We start from the raw sequence: 23,838 nt of genomic DNA on the forward strand, positions 1-23,838 counted from the left end.
ACAGTGGCTAACGGTGATCACCAGAATTCTGAATTTTATGGGTGTCACCGGGAATGGCAGAGTGGTGTGTGCCACCTTCCAGTTCCAGGAAGACGCTCTTGTATGGTGGGACATGGTGTCTCAGATCCATGACGTCACTACCATGACATGGGAAAGATTCCAGGAACTCTTCAACGCCAAGTGTTATAATGAGGCGGTCAGAAGCGCCAAGAGGAAAAAGTTCACCCACCTGACCCAGCGGGAGAATATGAGCGTGACCGAGTATACTACTCAGTTCGACCGGTTGGCGAGGTTAGCCTCGGGAATAGTGCCAACCGACTTCAGCAAGTAAGAGAAATACCTGGACGGGTTAAATGTGAAGATTAAACACGACTTGATGATCACCACTGATGACAAGATCACCTATACTGAGATGGAGGAGAAAGCACTGCGAGCTGAGGGCGCAGTTGGATGTATGTTGGAGTCAGTTAGGACTCCAGTAAGTGGCGGGGCTCCTACCCCTCCTGCATCAGGTTTCAGCAGGGGAAGTAGCGGTTCGGCCATGGACTAGAGGAGGAAATCATCCACTGCATCCGGTGGCTCGGGGCAGAACAAGAGGTTCCGAGGGAACCAGAATCAAGGCGGTCGTCAGGGTAGTGTTGAGACCCGTTATTCCTACCCGGAGTGTCTCATTAGTAAGAGGCATCCTCCGGGTGAGTGCTTAAGTATAGGATGTTTTTGTGTGACTGCCAGAATCTTTAGTAAATTGGATAGACCGTATGATAGTTATGAATCAGGGTTTGGAACCCCATTACCTGGCGGAGAGTTAGTTATCTCCAAAAGGTGGATTAGGTCTATGCCGATCAAAATAGATGGTAGAGAGTTAAGTGCTAACTTGATAGAGATGAGCCTAGTAGAGTTCGATATTATTTTAGGAATGGATTTCCTCTCGAAATATTCAGCTAGTATTGATTGCAAAAGGAAGATGGTGATCTTCCAACCGGAAAGTGAAGAACCTTTTGTGTTTGTTGGTTCAGTTCGGGGATCTCGTATCCCGGTGATTTCGGCCATGTCAGCCAGGGAATTATTACATGGTGGATGCTTAGGGTTTTTGGACGTGGTGGTGGACAACCACGAAATCCATCGTGATATCTTCCCACTTCCATTCAGGTAGGGTTAGAGGCTGCAACAACCCTGCTGGTCTCTGATGTTCAGCCTTAATCTGCTGACAAGTGAGGCATCTCGATACGAATTCTAACAAATTCTTCTTCATACCCCTCCACCAGAAGTACGGTTTAAGATCTTGGTACATCCTAGTGGTGCCGGGATGCAGAGAATAAGGGGTAGAATGAGCCTCCTCAAAGATCTCATTCTTGAGTTCCACACTATTCAAAACACAAACCCTAGCTTTATACAGAAGCATCCCGTTGTCTGTCACTAAAAAATCCCTGGCTTGACCAGCCAAAACCTTATCTCTGATCTTCACTAACTCTAGATCAGTCATCTGAGCGGCTTTGATTCTTTCCAACAGATCAGATTGCAGTGTGAAGTTGTGAAGCTGACCTACCACAAACTCGATGCTGGATCTAACCATGTCTTCGGCTAACTGAGGTGAGATTCGAACCATGCTAGCTATCTGCCCGGGACCCTTCCTGCTCAGGGCATCGGCCACTACATTGGCCTTCCCAGGGTGATAGCGAATCTCACAGTCGTAATCTTTGACTAATTTCAACCAACATCTCTGTCTCATGTTCAAATCTTTTTGAGTAAAGAAATACTTGAGACTTTTATGGTCGGTATAGATTTCACACCTTTCCCCATAAAGGTAATGCCGCCAGATCTTCAATGCAAAAACCACTGCGGCCAACTCTAGATCATGAGTCGGGTATCGCTGTTCGTAATCCTTTAACTGACGAGAGGCATAAGCGATGACCCGATCGACTTGCATCAGCACACACCCCAGACCCTGTCTTGATGCATCGCAATAAACTACGAATTTCTCGTTGTCTGAAGGCAAAGCTAGCACTGGAGCGGTAATCAACCTCTGCTTCAGCTCCTGAAAACTAGCTTCGCACTTATCTGACCAGATAAACCGCTGATTCTTCTTTGTAAGTTCGGTTAAGAGTGTTGAAATTTTTGAAAACCCTTCCACGAACCTACGATAATACCCAGCTAAACCCAAGAAGCTTCTGATCTCCGTCACTGTCTTCGGTCTCGGCCAATCCCTGACAGATTCTATCTTCCCGGGATCCACCTTGATCCCATATTTGCTGACGATGTGCCCTAAGAAGGACACCCGAGATAGCCAGAATTCACATTTCTTGAACTTGGCATAAAGCTTGTGTTCCCGAAGCCATTGCAGTACCATCTGAAGATGTAACTCATGCTCCTCTTCTGATTGAGAGTACACGAGGATGTCGTCGATAAACACAATCACACAGATATCGAGGAAATCCTTGAATACTCTATTCATCAAATCCATGAATGCTGCAGGAGCATTGGTTAGTCCAAATGACATAACCAGGAATTCATAATGTCCATACCTAGTACGGAAAGTCGTCTTCGGAATGTCCTCCTCTCGGATTTTCAACTGATGATAACCCGAGCGAAGGTCAATCTTGGAAAAGCTCGTCTTCCCCTGAAGCTGATCGAACAAATCATCGATCCTAGGTAATGGATATTTATTCTTCACTGTCAGCTTGTTCAATTCTCTGTAATCGATGCACATCCTCATAGTTCCATCTTTCTTCTTGACGAATAAAACCGGGGCTCCCCAGGGTGACACACTAGGCCGAATAAACCCGATGTCAAGCAACCCCTGGAGCTGACTCTTTAATTCCTTAAGTTCAGCTGGAGCCATTCTATATGGGGCTTGGAAACCGGTTCCACCCCTGGTGCCAAATCTATTACGAAGTCTATCTCCCGCTGAGGTGGTAACCCTGGAAGTTCTTCGGGAAAAACATCTAAAAATTCCCGAACCACCTTGATGTCTTCTGGCCGAATGGTATCTGGCCGAGTGGTAGAATTCGTATCGAGATGCCTCACTTGTCAGCAGATTAAGGCTGAACATCAGAGACCAGCAGGGTTGTTGCAGCCTCTAACCCTACCTGAATGGAAGTGGGAAGATATCACGATGGATTTCGTGGTTGGGTTACCTAGAACCACGGGTTTGTTTGATTCCATCTGGGTAGTGGTGGATCGATTCACGAAATTTGCTCATTTTCTGCCTGTTAGAACAACATTTACAGTGGATCAGTTGGCAGAATTATATGTCAGAGCGATTGTAAGACTTCACGGGGTACCGAAGTCTATAGTTTCGGATAGGGTGGCAGAGTTTGCAACGAGCAATGGGTACAAAACTGAAATTTAGTACAGCATTCCATCCTCAGACAGATGGTCAGTCCAAAAGGACAATTCAGATATTGGAGGACATGTTACGAGCCTGTGTTATGGATTTCGAAGGCTCCTGGAATAAATATCTACCGTTGATAGAATTTTCTTACAACAACAGTTATCAGAGTAAGATAGGGATGGCTCCCTATGAACTGTTATACGGTAGGAAGTGTAGATCTCCCATCCACTGGGATGAGACAGGGGAGAGAAAATACTTAGGTCCAGAGTCAGTGCAGCGGACCAATGAGGCAATAGAGAAGATAAAAGCTAGAATGCTCGCCTCACAGAGTAGACAGAAAAGTTACGCAGATCCGAAACGCAGAGATATTGAGTTCCAAGTAGGGGACCATGTGTTTTTACGAGTGTCTCCAAGGAAGGGGATAAAATGTTTCGGGAAAAGAGGCAAGTTATGCCCTAGATTTACAGGACCTTTCGAGATTCTCGAGAAGATAGGTCAAGTGGCATACCGGTTAGCGTTGCCTCCAGCTTTATCAGCAGTTCACAACGTATTCCATGTCTCGATGTTGAGAAAATACGCTTCAGATCCCTCTCATATACTCAGTTATGAGAGTCTAGAACTACAGCCAGATATGACTTACGAAGAACAGCCAGTGCAGATCCTGGATAGAAAGGATAAAGTCCTTCGGAATAAGACGATAGTATTGGTCAAAGTTCTCTGGAGAAACAGCAAGGTGGAGGTAGCCACCTGGGAGCTAGAGTCAGATATGAGAGCTCAATATCCAGAGTTATTCAGGTTAGATTTCGGGGACGAAATCCTTTTAAGGGGAGAATAATTGTAAAGTCCGCTTGGTTTAATTTGGAAATTAGCAGTTAATCATGTTTAATTATGAAAATTATTTATAGCTATTTAAATAATTATTTATACTGTTATTATTGAATTCTGAGATGCATTTTTATGTCATTTAGTAGTTTTCATAATTTTGCATTTTCGGTGCCTAGTAACATGGAACTCGGTGTTTGGCTCAGTAAAATCACAACTTAGTATGTTAGTAGTTTGGGACGATTTATTAGACATTGGGAATGTCGGGAATGGTCGGGAATTTAGAATTTCCCAAAAATACCCCTTTAGTGTTATTTATGTGATTTTAGTGTGGAGGGGCAAAATGGTCTTTTTGCCCAATGATATTTTTTCCATTAGTAGACTTTATTTAGTTGAAATATATATGTTTTATTTTACTACGTGTTTGCTGAAATGTAAGGGAAATAAATATTAATTCTTTTGTTTAATTCTTTTGTTTATTCAAAATTCTAAAGTTAGAAAAAATCAAAGTTTTTTCTCTCAAAATTCTCTCTCTATTTTCGGCCCTTGGAGCAGCTGGGTTTTTGCTTCTCTTTCTTTGTGGAATCAAGATTTATATGTGTTTAATCCAAGCTAGGTTAGCTCCTCACCTTTTCTTCTTAAAGTTTGTTGAATTTTGATGAAAATGGTGTAATGCATGCTTGATAATTTGATGTTGTTGCTGCTGTGATTTTGTTGTTATTTTCAGAGATTTAAGCATGTTAAATTGAGGATATTTGAGCTGTTAGTAATGCATGATAGTTAGGTTGCTTGAGTTATGGTTTTTCTATGCAAAAGCTTGAGTTTTCAAAGTGGACTTGTGAGTTTTGTTGCTGTGTTTGTTGAGGTCGATTTCTTGTGTTTTCAGAAGCTTTTATATGCATGTTTAAGTAGGTTTGATCTGATTTGGATGCATGTTAGTTGAGTTTAACCAAGTTTGAGTTTTGGAACTCAAAGCTTGGGCTTTAATGGCATTTTTGATTTATGGGTGTTCTGGGCTGTGTAGTTGCTTTAGAAATGTTATTTGGGTCATTTAGAACAGGTCTGGATGTTTTGGCATTGTTTGGATTGGATTTGAGCATTGTGTGAATTTTAGAAAAATTCCTGGGAGGAACCAGAATTCCGGTTGTGCATCCGGAATTCCAGATGGGGTTCTGAAAATTCCCAGAACCGGAATTCCGGTTGGACAACCGATCTACCGGTTGGGGAAATTTCAGGAACCCTAGATTTCCTCATTTTTTTTATGTTATTTGGGGTATTGCCATGCTTTTTATCGATAGGAAAACTTTGAATTCCTAGTTTAAGTCCCCGGGAAGTGATTTAGCGTATCACTTATAGTGTTGTGATTTTTATGGTTTAGGAGCCTGTAATCCGCCGCGCAGATAGTTCCAGTCAGGTTGAGCGGCACACCTGAATTCAGAATTGAGGTAAGATTAGTATAACAGTATCCATATGTAGATTACATGTTTAGCGTGCATGTAGGAAGCCTGTTAGATTACAATGGATATGTATGTTGGCTTCGAACCATCCGACTGTGTCACGTCGGTACAGGCTGGAGTATGACTAGTTCGACCGATTAGGCTGACACTGTATCACATCGGTATAGGCTAGAGTATGACTAGCAGCTGGAGTATGACCAGTATGACTGAGTATAGGCTGATACTTAGGTTGGTGGTTCCGTACTATTTGACGTATCACGTCGGTACAGACTGGAGTATGACCAGCAGCTGGAGTATGACCAGTTCGACTGATTAGGCTGATACTGTAACACGTCGGTACAGGCTGGAGTATGACCAGCAGCCGGAGTATGACCGGTTCGACCGATTAGGCTGTTACTTGTCAATAGTACCGTCCCTATGAACGTTCAGAACTCAGTACCGTGTTGGACACGGCAGTTAGGGGGACTCAGTATCGTGTTGGACACGGCAGATAGGGTTATGGTCAGGGGTATGGGCGTCTGATCATGACCGGGATTTATGTATGAGTATTATTATGCTTTTCTTGCTAAGTCTGTTGACTCACAGTGCTATGTTTATGTGTAGGTAAGGGCAAGGCTAGAGCTGATGGACCGTGAGCGAGCCGGTGAAGATTGTACATGTCGGGGCGGTTAGGCCTGGAGCGTACGATCATCGGGACAGCGAGGCTATTTTTGTAATTAGTCGCTAGGCGACAAGTATTTTGTACAGACAGTAAACTTTTGTAAATGGTTTTGTAATCGGGATCCCGAGTATTTTGTATAAATATTTTACAAGTTTAATTAAAAAGTAAAAATTTTAATTAATCACGTTTTTCCATAAACCTCGTTGATTAGCAATGAGCTGCACAGTATGTTTAAAATCACGTAATACGCCTATGCTAGTTAGGGGTTACGGATTGATCATTTTTTGCACAATCTACATTCTTGTACCGAGGCACTACAGCAATGTCATGTGTAGAAATTCGATCAACTTAAAAGTGATATCTCACATATGCAGCAGAATATAACAAATTTAAACAATGCAGCAGACAGAAATTCTTTAAATATGATAGAACTAAAAAAATCAAAAGCAATTTTGGACAAGTGTCTTGAACAAGAAGATCAATATTGGCATGAAAGATCAAGGGTTGATTGGCTACAATGTGGTGACCAAATCACAAAATTTTTCCATGCTCATGCTACTTCAAGGATGACCAAAAATGAAATCAAATCCTTAATAAATGATCAAGGTTTTGTTGTCACCGCCAAAGAAGATATGATACAGGTTATATGTTCTTACTATGGCAATTTAGTTGCTTCAGATGGTGTCCATTCTCAATCTCTGCATGAAGTCTTTTCTGCTATTCCATCTACTATAACATATGACATGAATCAGTCCGTAACTGAACCAGTCACAAGCCATGAGGTGTATGAAGCGCTTAATTCTATGAGTCCAGACAAGAGCCCCGAAAGTGATGGGATGTCTACCATGTTCTATCAGAATTATTGGAACATTATTTGGTCATTTGTCACTAATGTCGTTCTTGGTGTTCTTAATGATGGTCTTGACATGTCAGAGGTCAACAAGTCTATAATCACTTTGATTCCCAAAGTGCCCAAACCAACCAGTATGAGTGACCATCGTCCTATAAGTTTGTGTAGTTATATAAAAACTTATCTCCAAGACAATAGTCATTAGATTCAAAAAAGTTCTACCGTTTGTAATCTCAGAAACACAGTTGGCTTTCCTTTCGAATAAACTAATCACTGACAACATCTTAGCTGCTTTTGAGCTAATACATCATTTTCGACACAAAACACAAGGTTGAATTGGGTAATCTGCTCTCAAATTGGACATGAGTATGGCATTTGATAGAGTTTAATGGCAGTATCTTGAAGCAATTATGCTTAAGACGGGATTCGATTCTAGATGGACACCTTTGATCATGAGGTGTATATCCACTAGATCTTTTTCTTTTTCTCTAAATGGTGAAGTGGTTGGTCATGTTCAACCATATCGTGGCTTGCGCCAAGGTGATCCCCTATCCTCACACTTATTCTTCATTTTCTTAGAGGGCCTTTTGAGATTATTACAATTTGAAGAACAGGAAGGTAACTTGAAAGGGTTACGTTTGAAACCCCTTTGGTTTCACATTTACTCTTTGCCGATAATAGCTTATTATTTTGTCAAACTATGAATCATTCAGCATTGTCAATTAAAATATCACTTGATACCTATCACAAAGCTTCGAGGCATGTACTTAACAATGACAAATCAGTGATGTCCTTTTCTCCGAATACCATGATAACAGCCTAGAATTTTTTCGCTTAAACACTACGAATTCCAATAACTAATGTCATGAGCGGTATTTGAGGTTACCCTCTTACTCAGGGCAAGAGAAACAGGAACTGTTTAGTCATATGAAAGAAAAAGTTTGGAAACTTCTCCATGCTTAGAATGGCAAAAAAATTTCTATTGGGGGGAAGGAAGTGCTTTTGAAAGCAGTTGTACAATCCATTAACGACTTATGTTATGAGTTGCTTCAGGCTTACAAAGAAATTTTGTAACCAATTGGAGAGTATGATGGCAAACTTTTGGTGGGGAAGTAATTAGAATGGCACAAAAATACATTGGAAAAGATAAAAATCTTTATGCAAATCGAAAATTGAAGGTGGTATGGGGTTTCTCTCCTTTGTTCACTTCAACCAAGCACTTTTGACAAAGAAAGCATGGAGGATTTTGATATGCCTGATTCATTATTAAGCCGTTTGCTCAAACATCGGTATTTTTCAAACACATCCTTTTTAGATGCTATCATTGGCCACTCACCATCTTTAACATAGCAAAGTATTTGTTACGGTAGAGAATTATTGATTAAAGGGCTGCAATATAAGATTGGTAATGGTCTTCACATTGCAAGTGGTTATGATCCTTGGATACAGAGTCACAATGAGTTTCAATCTTTTAGTTTTTCAAGGTCTCCATCAATGACGGTTTCGAGTTTCATTACTGAAGATCGAGTTTGGAATGTCTCTATGTTGAATATGTATTTCAAGCCAATTGATATTGAACGAATATCGTCAATTTCCCTTAGCTACTTTGTTGGTCCGGACAGGTTAATACGGCACCATACTACAACCGGTTCTTACACTTTCAAATCGGGGTTTCACTTAGCAACTTCTTTAGAAGAACAACAAAATTCCTCAACTTCTGATCAACACTGAGATTGGTGGAAATACTTTTGGACCTGAATTTGCCACCTAAGATTCGTATCTTTGCTTAGAAAGTTTTTCAAAATGTATTACCCACTGCTGATGCACTTTTCAAGAAAAATATAATAGATTCAGGTGAATGCTCACTTTGTTCTTTGAGCTGGGAGTCAATTGGCCATGCGCTCTTTGGATGTAAACATGCTAAAGCAATATGGAAGCATTCCAAATTTTTAATTAATTTTAGACAAGCTCAAAGCATATTTAATGGTGATTATTTGCATCATCTTTCTTCAATCCATAATCAGGAAGATTTTGAGGTCATTACTTGCTTGTTGTGGGGTATATGGACTGATAGTAACAGAGCCTTTCATGGTGGAGTATCACGTCAAGCTGCCTCTATTGTTTAATATGTAACAAGTTACCATGAATAATTTTTACATGCTAAAAGACCTTGCTTAAAGGCTGTTGTAGCTGATAATTAGGTTCATCCTTTGCCCAGATCAGTCCGTATACAGCAGGACCAAACTTGGCAGCCACCACGTATTAATGGTTTCAAATTAAACAATGATGCAGCTACCAATTTAGAACAGAAAAAATTAGGGATTGGAGCAATTATTAGAGATCATAATGGAGTGGTTGTTGCTGCTTGTTCAAAAGTTGTTCAAGGAAGTTTTAGATCTGATGAGATGGAGGCAAAAACTCTTTTCATGCTCTTAATTGGGTATCGCAGTTACAACTATCTTTAACTTATATGGAAACTGATGCTTTGAGAGTCTCCATAGCTTTAAATTCTTCCTCTACAGACTTATCTTGTTTTTTGATCTTATTATGAATGTTCGTTGTCTTTTATCTTTTTTTCCTAAAGTTATAGTTTCCCATGTTAACGATTTGCTAATCAAGCAGCGCATGATTTAGTTAAATTTACTTTAGGGTACGTTGGATGATGACATTAGTTGGATAGGAGAAATTTCTTATCCTATTTTCTCGGTTATTGTAAATGACTTTAATTATAATAACAGTGATTTTCTTTAAAAAAAAAATAATAATTAGCCCATTTGTATTTATGTGCTGCTATTTTTTTGGCGTCTGTACACGTGTTTAAAAATAAATTAAAATGAGAAAGTTCTAAGATTGAAATAAAAAAAAAAATTGTAATCATGAGATTAATTTTAAAATTTCCTCCCACCACGTAAATTTCTCTAAATGGTAATATAAAAATAAAAAATTCAAATAACAATATTTATGTATGGTGAAATATTAATAATTTATTTTTCAGTTTTTACTCAAATATCAAACAAATTAATAAGGGCATATTTTCTTTTCCTTTTCAAACAATGAAGAGAGAAAATATACTTCAGTTCTCCTATGACCTCTACTCTTTCTTTCATTACAATAATTTCTATGAAACATAGTATAAATTAATCTTCCACTGATTTGAAAAAAAAAAAAAGGATCTATGTTAGAAAGTTAGATTTTGATGGGAGAAAAAAAAGTAAAGAATATGTCGAAAAAAACTTTATGTTCAGTATAAAAAGAAAAATTGTATGGAAAAAAGTTTAATTTAATAAAATCTTTCATACCACACATAAAAAATTGATTTTATTTTTACATTTTTCTCACTTTAATTTCCTACATTTTTCTCAACAAAATTTAAGAGAAAGTTACAAAAATACTGTAAATTGAAAAAAAAAAAAAAAAAAAAAGTACAAAAATATTGTGATACGAAGTTTTTTATATTTTTACTATACTAACTTTACAAAAAAATACTGTATTTAAAGTTTTAAAATTACAAAAAGATAATATTTCAGTAAAATATAAAACAACTAAAAAATAATAACCCTAGAACAACTTAACAAAAACTATGAAAATAACTATAAAACAACAAAAGTATACCTACAAAGCAACCAAAAAATAACAAAATATTTACCTAATTGTAATAAGCAATATAATATCAACTCCTCAATATGTTTTTGTATTAAGAAAATTTTATTACTTAGTTTTGAGAATTTCATTTATCTTTTTGTACCATTACATTATTTTTTTTCATGGGATTTGTTGTTGTAACTTTCTTCTTTCAACTTTTTTTTTTCTTTTCCTTTTTAAGTTAGTGATAGTTAAAAAATAACTATAAACTGAAAAATAACAAAAAAAAAAAATACACATATATACAACAAAATTATTGTCTAAAATAAACTTAAAAATATACACGATAAAAAATATACATAAATTAAATAACAACGGTAAAAAAAAATAAACACAACATAATGATAACTATTAAATACCTAACCAACAACATAAAAATAACTATAAAATAAGAAAAAGATAACTATAGATAACCAGAAAAATAACAAGACATCAATCTTATGAAATATACAAATCATTTATAAACTAAGTCTGAATAAACTACAAAACATCTAAAAAATATACATTACTTTTATTAATCATATAAAAGATAAAAATGTAGCAAGAGTGCTATTAATTTTTTTGTAAGAGAGAAAAATGGTGTTAAAAAAAGAGATATAATTTTTTTTTTTTTTTTGAAGTTTTAATAAGTAAAAAATTGTAAAAAAAAAAAAATAAATAAGTGAGCAAAGTATAAATATAAAAATTTCCTTGTTAAAGTATAAATATAAAAATTTCCTTGTTAAAGTATAAATATAAAGTTTGAAAAAAAATTAGTATTTGATGTAAATTTTTTAAATTTAATTCCAAACATAACAACCACAAATAATATATTTTGGGTTCCAAATATAAAAAAGCTAAAAAAATTTACCTAACTATTACTAATATGGATAATAAAAGAAATATCTATTGAATTTATTTTAGTGAACAAAAAAAAAAAAAAAAAGTAACAAGAATCAACTTCAAAGTTGAAACACAAAGAATGTGAAACAATAATTATAATAAAAAAGAGAATACAATCCTGAAATGTAGCATAACATTCAGTACATGTTCCTAATTAAAAGCACAAAGAAGGTAATATAATATACATATTTCAAGCCAAACAAAGTAATAAAACAATAAACTATCTAATTGTTATTCTTCCAAAAACATCTCTATAATAATGAAGATAGTAATGAAAGTAATGCTGTTTAATTTTGTTGTATTATTTCTTCCAATTTCATCATCTGAATTTGTAAGAGTAACGATTAGAGGAGAATCCTCTATAGGCAAAACAGACGACAATTTTATATGTGCAACTCTTGACTGGTGGCCCCCTGAAAAATGTGACTACAATCAGTGCCCCTGGGGCAACGCTGGCATTCTCAATCTGGCACTTCTTTTTTTTGTTTTCTTTTCTTTCTCATATCCTTTTGTACTTAATAATATAATTATAATGCAGTTATGATTTGAGTAGGACTTTTTTTTTCAGGATATAAAGAACAAGATATTTGTTAATGCTATTACAGGTGAAATTCAAGATAATTAAATAATTTGCGAACCCATAATATTGTACTGACACATTTCTCTGCTAACTTGAACTTAAATTACAGCATTCAATCCTCTGAGGATAAGATTGGGAGGCTCGTTAGAAGATCTGGTAGTGTACGATGTTGGAAATGCAGTTAAAGAATGCCCCAAGTTTAGGCTCCAAAAGAATGGTCTGTTTGGATTCAGCAATGGTTGCCTTTCCCAAACGAGATGGGATGAACTCAACTATTTGTTTAACCAAACAAGGTATACTGACATGACATACTACATACCTTGTTTTTTTTTTTTTAAGCTATGAATGAATTCAATTACTTGTTTACCTAAACAGAAACACCTTTTTTCTCGTTGTTGTAGAGCTTTGGTGACATTTAGTTTGAATGCCCTCTATGGAAAAATTGCATCTCGAGAAGACAAATTATGGATAGGTGAATGGAACCCTGAAAATGCTCGACAACTCATGGAGTACACCCTGGAAAAAGGGTACAAAATTGACTCGTATGAACTAGGTATATATATAGATAGTTTTGTCGAAGTTATATTGTTTTAATTTAGATGTGAGGTGGGTCAGCATTGATCTTTTTATAATTTGATTTGTTATTAGGAAACGAGTTATGTGGGTCTGGAGTAGCTGCAAGAGTAAATAGTGTTCAATATGGTAGAGACATAATTGTGCTAAAAAATTTGTTAAGAGAATTGTACCCAATTGCGTCAACAAGGCCAAAAGTATTAGGTCCTGCTGGTTTCTATGATGAAAAATGGTTTAGTACATTCCTAGAGACCACTGGACCAGGAATAGTAGATGGAGTAACTCACCACATCTATAATCTTGGTGCAGGTAATAAAAATGTAGGACATAATGAAGTTTGTTCTTTTGTTTTCTTGCATGATTTGGCCAAGTACCTTTTAGGAAATGTATCATATGTATTTGCAATTTGAGGATAATTCTTATTTTCTATTCGGTTCAAACAAAACCCATAATTTTTCAGGGGTTGATCCTGGTGTTATTAACCGGATTCAGGACCCAGTTTACCTAGACAAGGTTGCTCACACTTACAGAAATGTCTCAAGGATTGTGAAAAAGTATTCCCCTAAAGCCGGAGCTTGGGTTGGAGAAGCTGGTGGAGCTTATAACAGTGGAGGCAAAAATGTTCAAGATAGATTTGTTGATGGCTTCTGGTTAGAAAACCCCATCTCTTTCTTTTGATTTGTATAGTGAATGATTTGGACAGTAAAGTCCGTTTTGAAAAATAGCAATTGACATTTTTTCTCGAGGGGAGAGAAAAACAGGTATTTGGATCAACTGGGCATGGCATCAAGCTTAGATCATAAGGTCTATTGCAGACAAGCCTTGATTGGAGGGTTCTACGGTCTTCTCAATACAACCACCTTTGTTCCCAATCCAGACTACTATGGGTTAGAATCTACAGCATTAAGTATATTTTAAGCAAAGCATTAATTACTTAGTGGTTTCAAATCTAATCCATTTGGTGCATTTTTCCTTAAGCAGTGCACTTTTATGGCACCGACTAATGGGAAAGGAAGTACTTGCGGCCAGTCATGATGGATCTCCAAAATTACGTGCTTACTCCCATTGTTCAAAGAATAAGGTTAGTCAAATCCAATGTATGCTCGTCTTGTGGGTCATTCTTTGTTTGTACTCAAATCAACTTAACTTTTTTTTTTTTTTGCAGCCTGGAATTACTCTTCTCTTGATTAACTTCTCAAATTCTACATTCTTCCATGTCGTCATCTCTGTCTATCCTTTTCAAAAGTTATCTGAGAGAAGATCACAAAGAGAAGAGTACCATTTGACCGCAAAAAATGGTTATATTCAAAGTGATGAGGTGCTTCTGAACGGAACTCCATTACAGCTGACAAATTCATCTGATATTCCTTTAATGGAGCCAATTCTTGTTGATTCTTACTCGCCTGTCTGTGTTGCACCTGATTCGTTTGTCTTTGTAGTTTTCAAGGACAAAAGGGCCTTCGCGTGTGTATAGAAGATCCTTTAGTTGATGATCTTTTATTTTGTCAAGATTTTCATCACTTACTATTCATCTTATACTTACTTGCTCATAAAGTTATACCCATAGTAGATATGAAGATGATCTTGGAAGATTTTTCTTCTAGTCAACTTGTAAAAACCAAAAGATTCCCTGTTAAAGGGCTTAAAGTTTTAACACGATTTCAATCAAGAAATTATATGGCTTTCAAAAAGAGAATAGAGTTTCAATGAAGCAACAAAAGATTGTTGTACCTTTTTGCTGTTGAAGCACTATAACGGCTGCGTTAATATATTCTGAGATATTTTCTAATACGCAAGCTAATAATATGTGTTTATATACAATTATTATTGTATATAAATATAATTATATATTCATGGAAAAAGCTGAACACAAAGGAAAAGAATGTATACTTTTCTTCACCACAGAAGCTTAAGCTGCAAGTCAGGACTTGCATGCAACGCATTACCCAAACTTGGCTCTTTCCCTCTACCGCCACACTAGTATAATAATAGCCTATTACCTGCTATATCAACCTAACCATAGTTCTCATTTCAGATAAATATTAAACACCTGCTTATGGATGATGCCATGTACATAAGAAAGAAGTTCCACACCAAGCTTTGTTTCAAGAATGGATAATTTGTTTAGGCAAACAAGGTAGTTCATTGTTTCTAACTCTTAAATATGTAATCTTTTAAGCATAAACATTCTACAGCTTACCCACAATTGTTTTAGAGTAAGATTTTCAGGATTCGGGCAGGACAAGAACGAAGGGTCTAGTAGCAGCAAAGACCTAACTATACCAGTCCAGAAAACTATAACTTTTAAAGGTACTACAATTTTATTTTATTTTTTCTTCTTTTGAGGTAGCCTGTATCAATCATATGCGAATGCTCAATCTCAGAAATCAAACTAAAATTCCCATATCCAAGGTTGGAAAACAGAAACTTCAAAGTTTGCTGAGTATCGAACAATTACATAAAACTATTTTACGTTTGCAGATAGAAAGAAAGATCAGAACTGGTTCAGGAGACAATTCAGTAAGCAAATGAATCAAGATAATGATTCTAACGATATTGACCGTGCAACTGCTGTGGCAGCTGCTGCATATGCCATTAGCTCACTCAAAGACTTAGGTCTCCCATATCAAAGAGAACAACCTGAAACATCTAAGATATCAAGCAAAGGCAAGAAAGAGTCAACACTTTCGATCCAGGAACCTGGTAGAGCTTCAAAAAGTTTCTCTGGTGAAATATACAGAACATATTTCTGGCTATTAAAAATTCTATATTGTAATATATTCTTTCATGAACTAGTACTAAGATATCCATGTTCTTCCCAATAGGTAAAGGTACAATGAAAAGTTCAGAAAACCCAGACAGCATGGTGCCAGCAACTGCTGCTACCCATACAAAAAAACCAGAAAAAACCTTGCTCCCGGCCCCTTCATTTAGAAAGACTGGATCAACGCTTGAGATGGAACTTAGCGGCAGTTCTAAAGTTGGAAGGACAGCATCAAAAACAGAGGTAGCTGCCAAACCACTACATGATAAGCAGCCGAGCCACAGATATGACACTGGAACTTCAACATCAAAATCTGATTTGCCCACCACAGTGAAACCACCGCCTCAACCAAAGAGACAAAGCTCAACAGGGCCTGGAATGAGGAAAGCTCAAGCAGATGCTTGGGAAGAAGCTGAGATGGCGAGAGTCCAAGAAAGGTATTTATCTACAGATGCTACATTGTTTTAACATCAAACTCTTGAGGCATCTATAGACACCTTGAAACACAAGCCTTCAGTTAAATTGACAACTAAATTGAGATACTAATTCAAGATTTGCCAGGGAAACAAAATGTAATTGTAGAATTTTATTAACAGACACATTTTCAGGTATGATAAGCAAATGGCGACTATACTTGACTGGGAGCAGAAAAGGAAGGAGAAAGCCAAACGCCACGCAGTAAAATCAGAGGTATCAACATATTCTTTTCAAATTTTGGTTGCACCAATGATAAGATACTAATGCTAGACTTACTTGAGTTGCAGGGAAAATTGGAGGAAAAAAGAGCAAAAGCTTTAAAAAAGTACCGCACGGAGATGGAATATATAGATCAAGTTGCAGGGGGAGCAAGGGCAAAGGCAGAAGAAAAAAAGAGGAAGGACCAATTAAAGGTGAAGGAAAAAGCTGATACAATCAGAAGAACAGGAGCACTTCCAAAAACATGTTTCTGCTTTTGAATGACACATATTATGTAACCTGGAATACTTTCAAGCATCAAAAATAAACAATGTAGATATTTCCTTACATCACTTTACTCGAAATGAAACAACAGTGAGATGACAAACTTGTTGTGTGATTTATCTTTCTGTAACAAAAGTTTGTGGCTGTAAACAATTTCTTACACAAAAAACAATGGTAACCACCATAGAAGTGACGAAAATTTCTGTGCCTGTGAACTAACTTCAAAAAAGTTTGAAAGAAAAAATAAAACTATCAACAATAACCAAAAAAGTTTTCCAACTCATTCATTTTTCCTTTGTAGACCATACCAACAATTACAAGCAGAAACATAGAATAGAACATGATCCATAGATACAATAATTGCAACCAGAAACAAATCATAGAGGCCAATAAAACATGCAACCATTTAAATAAAAGAATCTGAAATTCAAAGGGCCATGTATCCCAAAAATCCCTTGACTGCTAATAAGTTAAACTCATCATAATACTTACGCTCTTCTAAACATTTTCCGCAACATTAATAACATCTCAGCATGATGACCGAAACTAGTTGAGCAGTATCTTGTGCCGCTCAAATATGTAAATGAGATTCTCACAAGCAATGATACACTCAAACCTCCTTTACAAGATGAACCACATAACAGGATCATAAGCTTTCAAACTTCATTATGTTTATATATGGATGAGTTATGATCAATGTCTCAATGCGGTGAGAATTTGAAACAGCACGCACAAGTCTCCAAGGTCTATGAAAGTGACAAGCGAATGATGTCTCATGAAGTTATTTCACTTACCAGCCTCTTTATAGTGGGGTAAGCATAGTACACTACCAAGAAAGGCAGGATTGCAAAAAGAACAGTGAGTACAAAGTAAATGGCCAAGATGACAGCACTCCCGGGTATGACAAAGAATACTATTGATAGGAATGCTAAGCCTCCTATCCGATTCACCTATGCTAGAAGGAAGTTTGGACCATTGGGTCAAGGGTAGGTTGAGTCTTTTGGCTGGGTGAGTTTGTTACAGGGTAGTTTGGGAATTGTGGGGGTTGTTGTTGGCCTTTTAGTGCCCGGGGAAGCTATATTTTTCGGTTATGCAAGTACTGAGAAGTTCTCTGCATCATGAGAACTCTTCTCTTTATTGTATGAGACTATAGTCTCCTTTTTTCCTTACAATTCAATAAAGCTTCCAAGAATTCTTCTTCATCTTTGTTGTTACATTTACTGCTATAGTTGTTAATCAATTACCAAGTGCTTATCAATTGGTATCAGAGCTTGACGTTCTTGGCGGATGCCGGTGATAACGAGAATGGAATCTCGTGTTAAAGAAGTCGAAGTGGCGGTGACGGGAGTTCAGTCGGCTGTGTCGGGTGTTAATAATCAACTCAATGACCATGGAGTTCTACTGAAGACTCACGGGGTGGAGCTTCAATCTCTGAAGGAAGTTTTAAATAGATTGGTTATATCAAACGGCAGAATTGTTGATGAGTTAGCATCTCTCAGAGAAAACTCAAATGGCAACCATGGTTCGGGACGACGTCTTCAAGGCGAAAGGTCAACGGCGACCGGAGGTGCAGGGTCTAATGGAAGAAATGTTGGCATCGGGTTCACGGGGAGAGACACGGTGTTAGGGGAGCCTCGGAACGAATTTCATGCTCAGAAAATTGAACTACCACTCTTCTCCGGCGACAACCCGGATAAATGGGCTTACCGAGCTGAACGCTACTTTGGGTTGCAGCGACTATCACCACCTGAACAGTTGGAGGCAGCGGTGTTGTGCCTCGAAGGAGCGGCGCTGAACTGGTTTCGCTGGGAAAACCAGCGGCACGCCATTAATTCGTGGGAGGAGCTCAAATCGCTTCTTCTCCGGAGATTTTGTCAGAAGGCTGAGGGTACTGTTTTTGATAGATTTTTTGTTCATCATCAGGTCACAACTGTGCAAGATTACAGACGAAGATTTGAAGCGCTAGCATCGACAATCGGACCGATGGGAGACCAAGCTCTTCAGACAGCTTTCCTCAAAGGTTTGAAGATAGAGATCCAAGCCCCATTGAGAATTCTGGAGCCCAATGGACTTGTGCACATGATGGACTTGGCTGAACAAGTGGAAGCAAATCAGGCCCTAACAAGACTACACAGAAATGGGCTGAATGGGCCCATGAGGTCAAGTCCAAGACCTCCATTATCCACTCTTCTCTTACCCGACTCCAGCAAAGGCACCTATGTGACATCACCGACTTCTTCATCACACTCTACTCAGCTTTCACCAGGGGCTAGCTCCAAACAATCATCTTCTCAAGCGACATCTCCGGTGTACCGCCGGTATACAGAGTCGGAAATACAAGAAAAGAAACGTAAGGGACTATGCTTCAAATGTGACGGTCGATGGATTCGTGGTCATGAGTGTTCTCAAGCAGACAAATACTTCTTCAACAGGAAGAACTAATGGAGGAACAATTATCGGACCCAGTCGCCGAAGCTCTTGGGTTCGCCGAATTATCGGAAGCAGCCGAAGCTCAAATGGTTGAAGTCTCTTTGAATGCTTTGGTCGACCTTACTTCTCCCAAAACTATGAAGATTTTGGGTTCCATTCATGGCCAAGAAGTTGTGGTTCTTGTCGATAGTGGTGCCACCCACAACTTTATCACTACCGAATTGGCTTGGAAGTTGGAGCTTCCCCTTTCCACCACAGAGGCGTATGGGGTACAAATGGGAAGTGGGCAAGCAGTCAGAGGGGAAGGGATTTGTCGAGCGGTATCACTGATGCTACAGGAGTTGGAAATTGTTGAAGACTTTCTTCCACTGCAGGTTGTTAGTACGGATGTTATACTTGGTGTGCAATGGCTTAAGACCTTAGGGGAGACTACTCACCATTGGAAGGACCATACCATGAAGCTAAAGGTGGGGGTCAACCAATCATCTTGAGGGGCAATCCTCTACTCCATAAGGCCCGGGTTTCGCTGAAAAGTATGATTCGTTTGCTACAACATGAGAAACAAGGAGTATGGGTGGAATTGGGTTGTGTGTCAGTTTGTCATGTGGAAGCGAAACATTTTGCGGCTGTCAACAAAGTATTACAACGATATTCAAGGGTGTTCAATACAACGGCATCTCTTCCTCCGCCAAGAAGCCATGATCATGCCATTCCTCTTCGGCCAGATGCATCTCCGGTGAGTGTTCGACCCTATCCTTATCCTTATAGTATTAAAGATGAAGTTGAAAAATTAGTGAAGGGAATGTTAACGGTAGGCATTATTCAACCAAGTACTAGCCCTTATTCTAGCCCGATTCTCCTAGTCAAGAAGAAAGATGGTGGTTGGCGTTTCTGTGTTGATTATCGGGCCTTGAATCGAGCTACGGTACCCGACAAATATCCCATTCCCGTGATTGAAGAGTTGATTGATGAGTTGCACGGGGCACAAGTGTTCTCCAAGTTGGACTTACGCTCGAGCTATCATCAAATTCGTGTCCAACCCGAAGACATTCACAAGACGGCCTTCCGTACTCATGAAGGTCACTATGAGTTTTTCGTCATGCCCTTCGGGTTGACTAACGCACCTGCTACCTTCCAATCTCAGATGAACGAGATTTTCAAGCCTCATCTTCGCAAGCGGGTGTTAGTGTTCTTTGACGATATCCTTGTTTACAACCCCGACGAGACTACTCATGTCAAAGATCTCGAAATCTTGTTGCAAACCCTTTCGGAGCATCAGTTTTTTGCCAACTTGAAGAAATGTTGTTTCGGCCAGCATCAAGTAGAGTACTTGGGACATATCATTTCTGGTCAGTGAGTTGCGGTTGATCCTTCTAAGATCCAAGCTATGCTTGAGTGGCCACTACCGAAATCAAATAAAGAGTTAAGGGGATTTCTTAGTCTCGCGGGTTATTATAGGAAGTTTGTCAAGGATTATGGTACCATTGCGAGGCCAGTCACGGACCAGCTTAAAAAAGAGCAATATGGGTGGATAGAAGAGGCTACAAAAGCATTTGAGACATTGAAGACAGCCATAACGACTGTTCCTGTTTTGGCTCTACCCGATTTTCACAAGCCTTTCATAGTGGAAACAGATGCTTCCAGGTTTGGATTAGGTGCTGTCCTCATGCAAGATGATCGTCCACTAGCTTATTTCAGTCAGGTTTTGAAGCCTAAAGCTAGGTTGAAGTCGATATATGAGAAGGAATTAATGGCTATTGTTTTTGCAATACTCAAGTGGCGGCCTTATCTCTTGGGAAGACGTTTTGTGGTTCGTACGGATCAAAAGAATCTTAAATACTTGCTTGAACAGCGGCTGGTTACTCCGGAGCACCAAAAATGGTTAGTGAAGCTTTTGGGTTATGATTTTGATATCCAATTTTGTCTGGGAAAGACAAACAAAGCGGTTGATGCCTTGTCTCGGGTTGGCCAAGTCGAATGTTCTCTCTTATCTTCAACAACATGGTTGGATTGGGAGTTGGTTCAAAGGGAAGTTGCTTAAGATGCCTTTTTGTCAAAGATAAAAGCTAATTTGGAGCAAGGTAAAACTATTGCTGGTTTTTCAGTGGTGCACGACCGATTGCTGTACAATGGCATGTTGGTGTTGTCCTCTACTTCATCAATGATTCCTCACTTCTTACAGGAGTATCATTGCTCTCCGGTTGGGGGTCATTCGGGGGAGCTACGGACATATCAGCGACTCAAAGGAGATGTTTATTGGGTTGGAATGAAGGCCAAAGTATTGGCATTTGTGCGAGCTTGCGACACTTGCCAACGAAATAAGTATTTGGAAATGTCTCCCGGAGGTTTGCTACAGCCCTTGTCTTTACCAGCCCAAGTGTGGGAAGATCTTATCATGGATTTCATCGAAGGCTTGCCAAAATCATCCCTTCACGGCCACTTTATTGGCCTCAAGCATCCCTTCATGGCCAAAACTGTGGCAGAAACATTCATCAATCACGTGGTCAAGTTACATGGGGTGCCATCCTCCATTGTCTCCGATCGAGATCAAATTTTTCTTAGCCATTTTTGGTCGGAATTGTTCAAACTCCAAGGGACTATGCTCCGTCACAGCACCTCGTACCACCCCCAAACTGATGGTCACTCCGAAGTTGTTAATCGTTTCCTTGAAACTTATCTCCGTTGTTTCGCTTCCAATCGCCCAAAGGGTTGGGATAAATGGTTGGCTTGGGCAAAGTATTGGTACAACACCACCTATCATTCTTCCTTGGGTTGTACCCCATTCAAAGTTCTGTATGGCCGTGACCCACCCTCTTTGGTTCGCTATTCGTCCGGGTCCACGTCGGTGTTGGCCGTGGATCAATGGCTCGAGGAGAGGGACTCATTCTTGGATGATTTGAAAATGCACCTCTTGCGCGCTCAACAGAAAATGAAGGTTGTGGCAGATGGCTCACGAAGGCAGGTGGAGTTCAACATCAGGGATAGGGTCTTTGTCAAATTACGACCCTATCGCCAGAAATCACTCGTTGTCCATAAGAATGAGAAGCTGTCAGCAAGGTACTATGGTCCATTCACAGTCTTGAAGCGCATTGGGAAGGTTGCATATCAATTGGATTTACCTCCTTCCGCTGCCATTCACTCGGTTTTTCATGTGTCACAACTACGAGCTGCTGTTGGAGATGCCCACTCTTCCCCGACTATCCCTCCTACTTTGTCTTCTGATTTGGAACTCATTGTTGAACCAGGGGAGCTGCTCAATGTGCGCTAAAACCCCTCATCCGTGGACCAAGCAGTCGAGGTTCTGATTCATTGGAAGGACCTGCCTATGTTTGAAGCCACTAGGGAGAAATTTGATGTCATTCGGGCACAATTTCTAGTCTTCAACCTTGAGGACAAGGTTAAAAATTTGGGGGGGGGGGGGGGCAATGATAGGAATGCTAAGCCTCCTATCTGATTCACCTATGCTAGAAGGAAGGTTGGACCATTGGGTCAAGGGTAGGTTGAGTCTTTTGACTGGGTGAGTTTGTTAGAGGGTAGTTTGGGAATTGTGGGGGTTGTTGTTGGCCTTTTAGTGCCAAGGGAAGCTATATTTTTCGATTATGCAAGTACTGAGAAGTTCTCTACATCATGAGAACTCTTCTCTTTATTGTATGAGACTATAGTCTCCTTTTCCCCTTACAATTCAATAAAGCTTCCAAAAATTATTCTTCATCTTTGCTGTTACATTCGTATTTTACTGCTATAGTTGTTAATCAATTACCAGGTGCTTATCAACTATCAAGAGTAATATGATGACTAATGAAAACTTGGATGTAAAGTGAATAAAGAAATCAATAGATTTGTGAAGAGAACAATAGTTCCCGTCAACATGGCTGCTACCATTATCACCATTATATCTTGAAAGTCCAGAGCAACTAGAAAATGAGGCACTCATGAGGTTACCATTGCGAGTTGGATTCCTTGGGGCTTCACTTCCGTCGTGAGGCAAAACATGTTGATTTTCCCCAGGGAAGGATGATCCAAACTTAATTCTATCACCATTCAAGCTCTCCACCATCCATAAAAAGAAGAAGGTCTTACGAGGAAACTTTAAATTTCCCTTATAAATTAACCTTAACGAGAGCAGGTGGCACCAAGGGCAGGAAATGAAAAAGGGAATTTTAAATTGTTGAGCTGGGGATTTTATGACTGCCCACTGAAGCCCTAAGACACAATGCTTGCACAAAGTATGGCCACACCACAAGACATAGGGTACATTCTCAACAATGTTGAAAGATTCCCAGCATATGGGACACTCTAGTCCTTCTTCTCTGCTACTATTTGAGCAGACATCGTCATCTGAACACTCTAAAAAAGCTTGACTCGAAAAGTTGGAGCTTTTCTTTGGTCCAATACTTGAAATGGCATTTGAAGCAAAATCCCACATCTTAAATATAATAACTGTACAAGATAACTCAAACGCTAAAATTGTCAAGATTGCATCATTCTTTTATGAAACCCCAATAGGCCATGAACTAAACTGAATAAATTCCTGCTTTTGTTTATGCTATCAATAGCTTTTTCCCCCCTGATGGACTATAATAAAGAATAGTTTAAAAAAGTAATTAAGTCAATAAAACGAGCTAGAAGCAATTATCATTACAATTGAAATTATTTCAAGTAGACAAAGAAGAAAGGAAAAAACTATATGAATATATTTTTATTTCTCAATAACAGTAACATATATTCATATTGGAACATGTTAACAATAAAAGTCCCGCGTTGTAGTTTGTTTGAGTTACGGAACAAACAAGCTAATAAAAGTATTACTCAATCAATTTCTCATCTCACTGTTTATTTTCCAAAATTATGTAAATATATATATATATATCAATGTTATTTTTGCC

At 38.6% G+C, this 23,838-nt stretch overlaps 3 protein-coding genes across 10 annotated transcripts; 2 read left to right on the top strand and 1 right to left on the bottom strand.

Moving 5' to 3' along the window:
* The first annotated feature begins 11,830 nt into the window (after window positions 1-11,830).
* On the top strand, window positions 11,831-14,489 carry LOC115701149 (heparanase-like protein 1). Of its 3 annotated transcripts, XM_030628856.2 has the most exons (9): window positions 11,831-12,114; window positions 12,214-12,250; window positions 12,335-12,518; window positions 12,627-12,778; window positions 12,874-13,107; window positions 13,259-13,448; window positions 13,560-13,685; window positions 13,780-13,879; window positions 13,964-14,489. In XM_030628856.2, the coding sequence occupies exons 1-9, from the start codon at window positions 11,905-11,907 to the stop codon at window positions 14,270-14,272; spliced, it is 1,542 nt and encodes a 513-aa protein (XP_030484716.2). In that variant the 5' UTR covers window positions 11,831-11,904; the 3' UTR covers window positions 14,273-14,489. The 3 variants fall into 3 exon arrangements, with proteins under 3 accessions (XP_030484716.2, XP_060958742.1, XP_060958743.1); XM_061102759.1 differs by lacking the exon at window positions 12,874-13,107 and having other exon boundaries at window positions 11,857-12,114; window positions 13,545-13,685; XM_061102760.1 differs by lacking the exon at window positions 12,874-13,107 and having other exon boundaries at window positions 11,862-12,114.
* On the top strand, window positions 14,333-16,625 carry LOC115698604 (uncharacterized protein At3g61260). Of its 6 annotated transcripts, none has more exons than XM_030625721.2 (6): window positions 14,333-14,935; window positions 15,014-15,108; window positions 15,280-15,525; window positions 15,624-15,999; window positions 16,171-16,252; window positions 16,327-16,625. In XM_030625721.2, the coding sequence occupies exons 1-6, from the start codon at window positions 14,910-14,912 to the stop codon at window positions 16,516-16,518; spliced, it is 1,017 nt and encodes a 338-aa protein (XP_030481581.2). In that variant the 5' UTR covers window positions 14,333-14,909; the 3' UTR covers window positions 16,519-16,625. The 6 variants fall into 6 exon arrangements, with proteins under 6 accessions (XP_030481581.2, XP_030481582.2, XP_030481580.2 ...); XM_030625722.2 differs by having other exon boundaries at window positions 14,448-14,935; window positions 15,280-15,501; window positions 16,159-16,252; XM_030625720.2 differs by having other exon boundaries at window positions 14,662-14,935; window positions 16,159-16,252.
* A 670-nt stretch (window positions 16,626-17,295) lies between these two features.
* On the bottom strand, window positions 17,296-23,505 carry LOC115700098 (uncharacterized). The gene is made up of 3 exons (XM_061102764.1): window positions 22,728-23,505; window position 21,958; window positions 17,296-17,435 (listed from the first exon to the last, which is right to left on the bottom strand). Exons 1-3 carry the CDS (start codon window positions 23,376-23,378, stop codon window positions 17,296-17,298), a joined length of 792 nt encoding a protein of 263 aa, XP_060958747.1. The 5' UTR covers window positions 23,379-23,505.
* Between the last annotated feature and the right edge of the window lie 333 nt (window positions 23,506-23,838).

The sequence above is a fragment of the Cannabis sativa genome, chromosome 8, assembly GCF_029168945.1.
Source record: "Cannabis sativa cultivar Pink pepper isolate KNU-18-1 chromosome 8, ASM2916894v1, whole genome shotgun sequence".
Taxonomy (NCBI): domain Eukaryota; kingdom Viridiplantae; phylum Streptophyta; class Magnoliopsida; order Rosales; family Cannabaceae; genus Cannabis; species Cannabis sativa.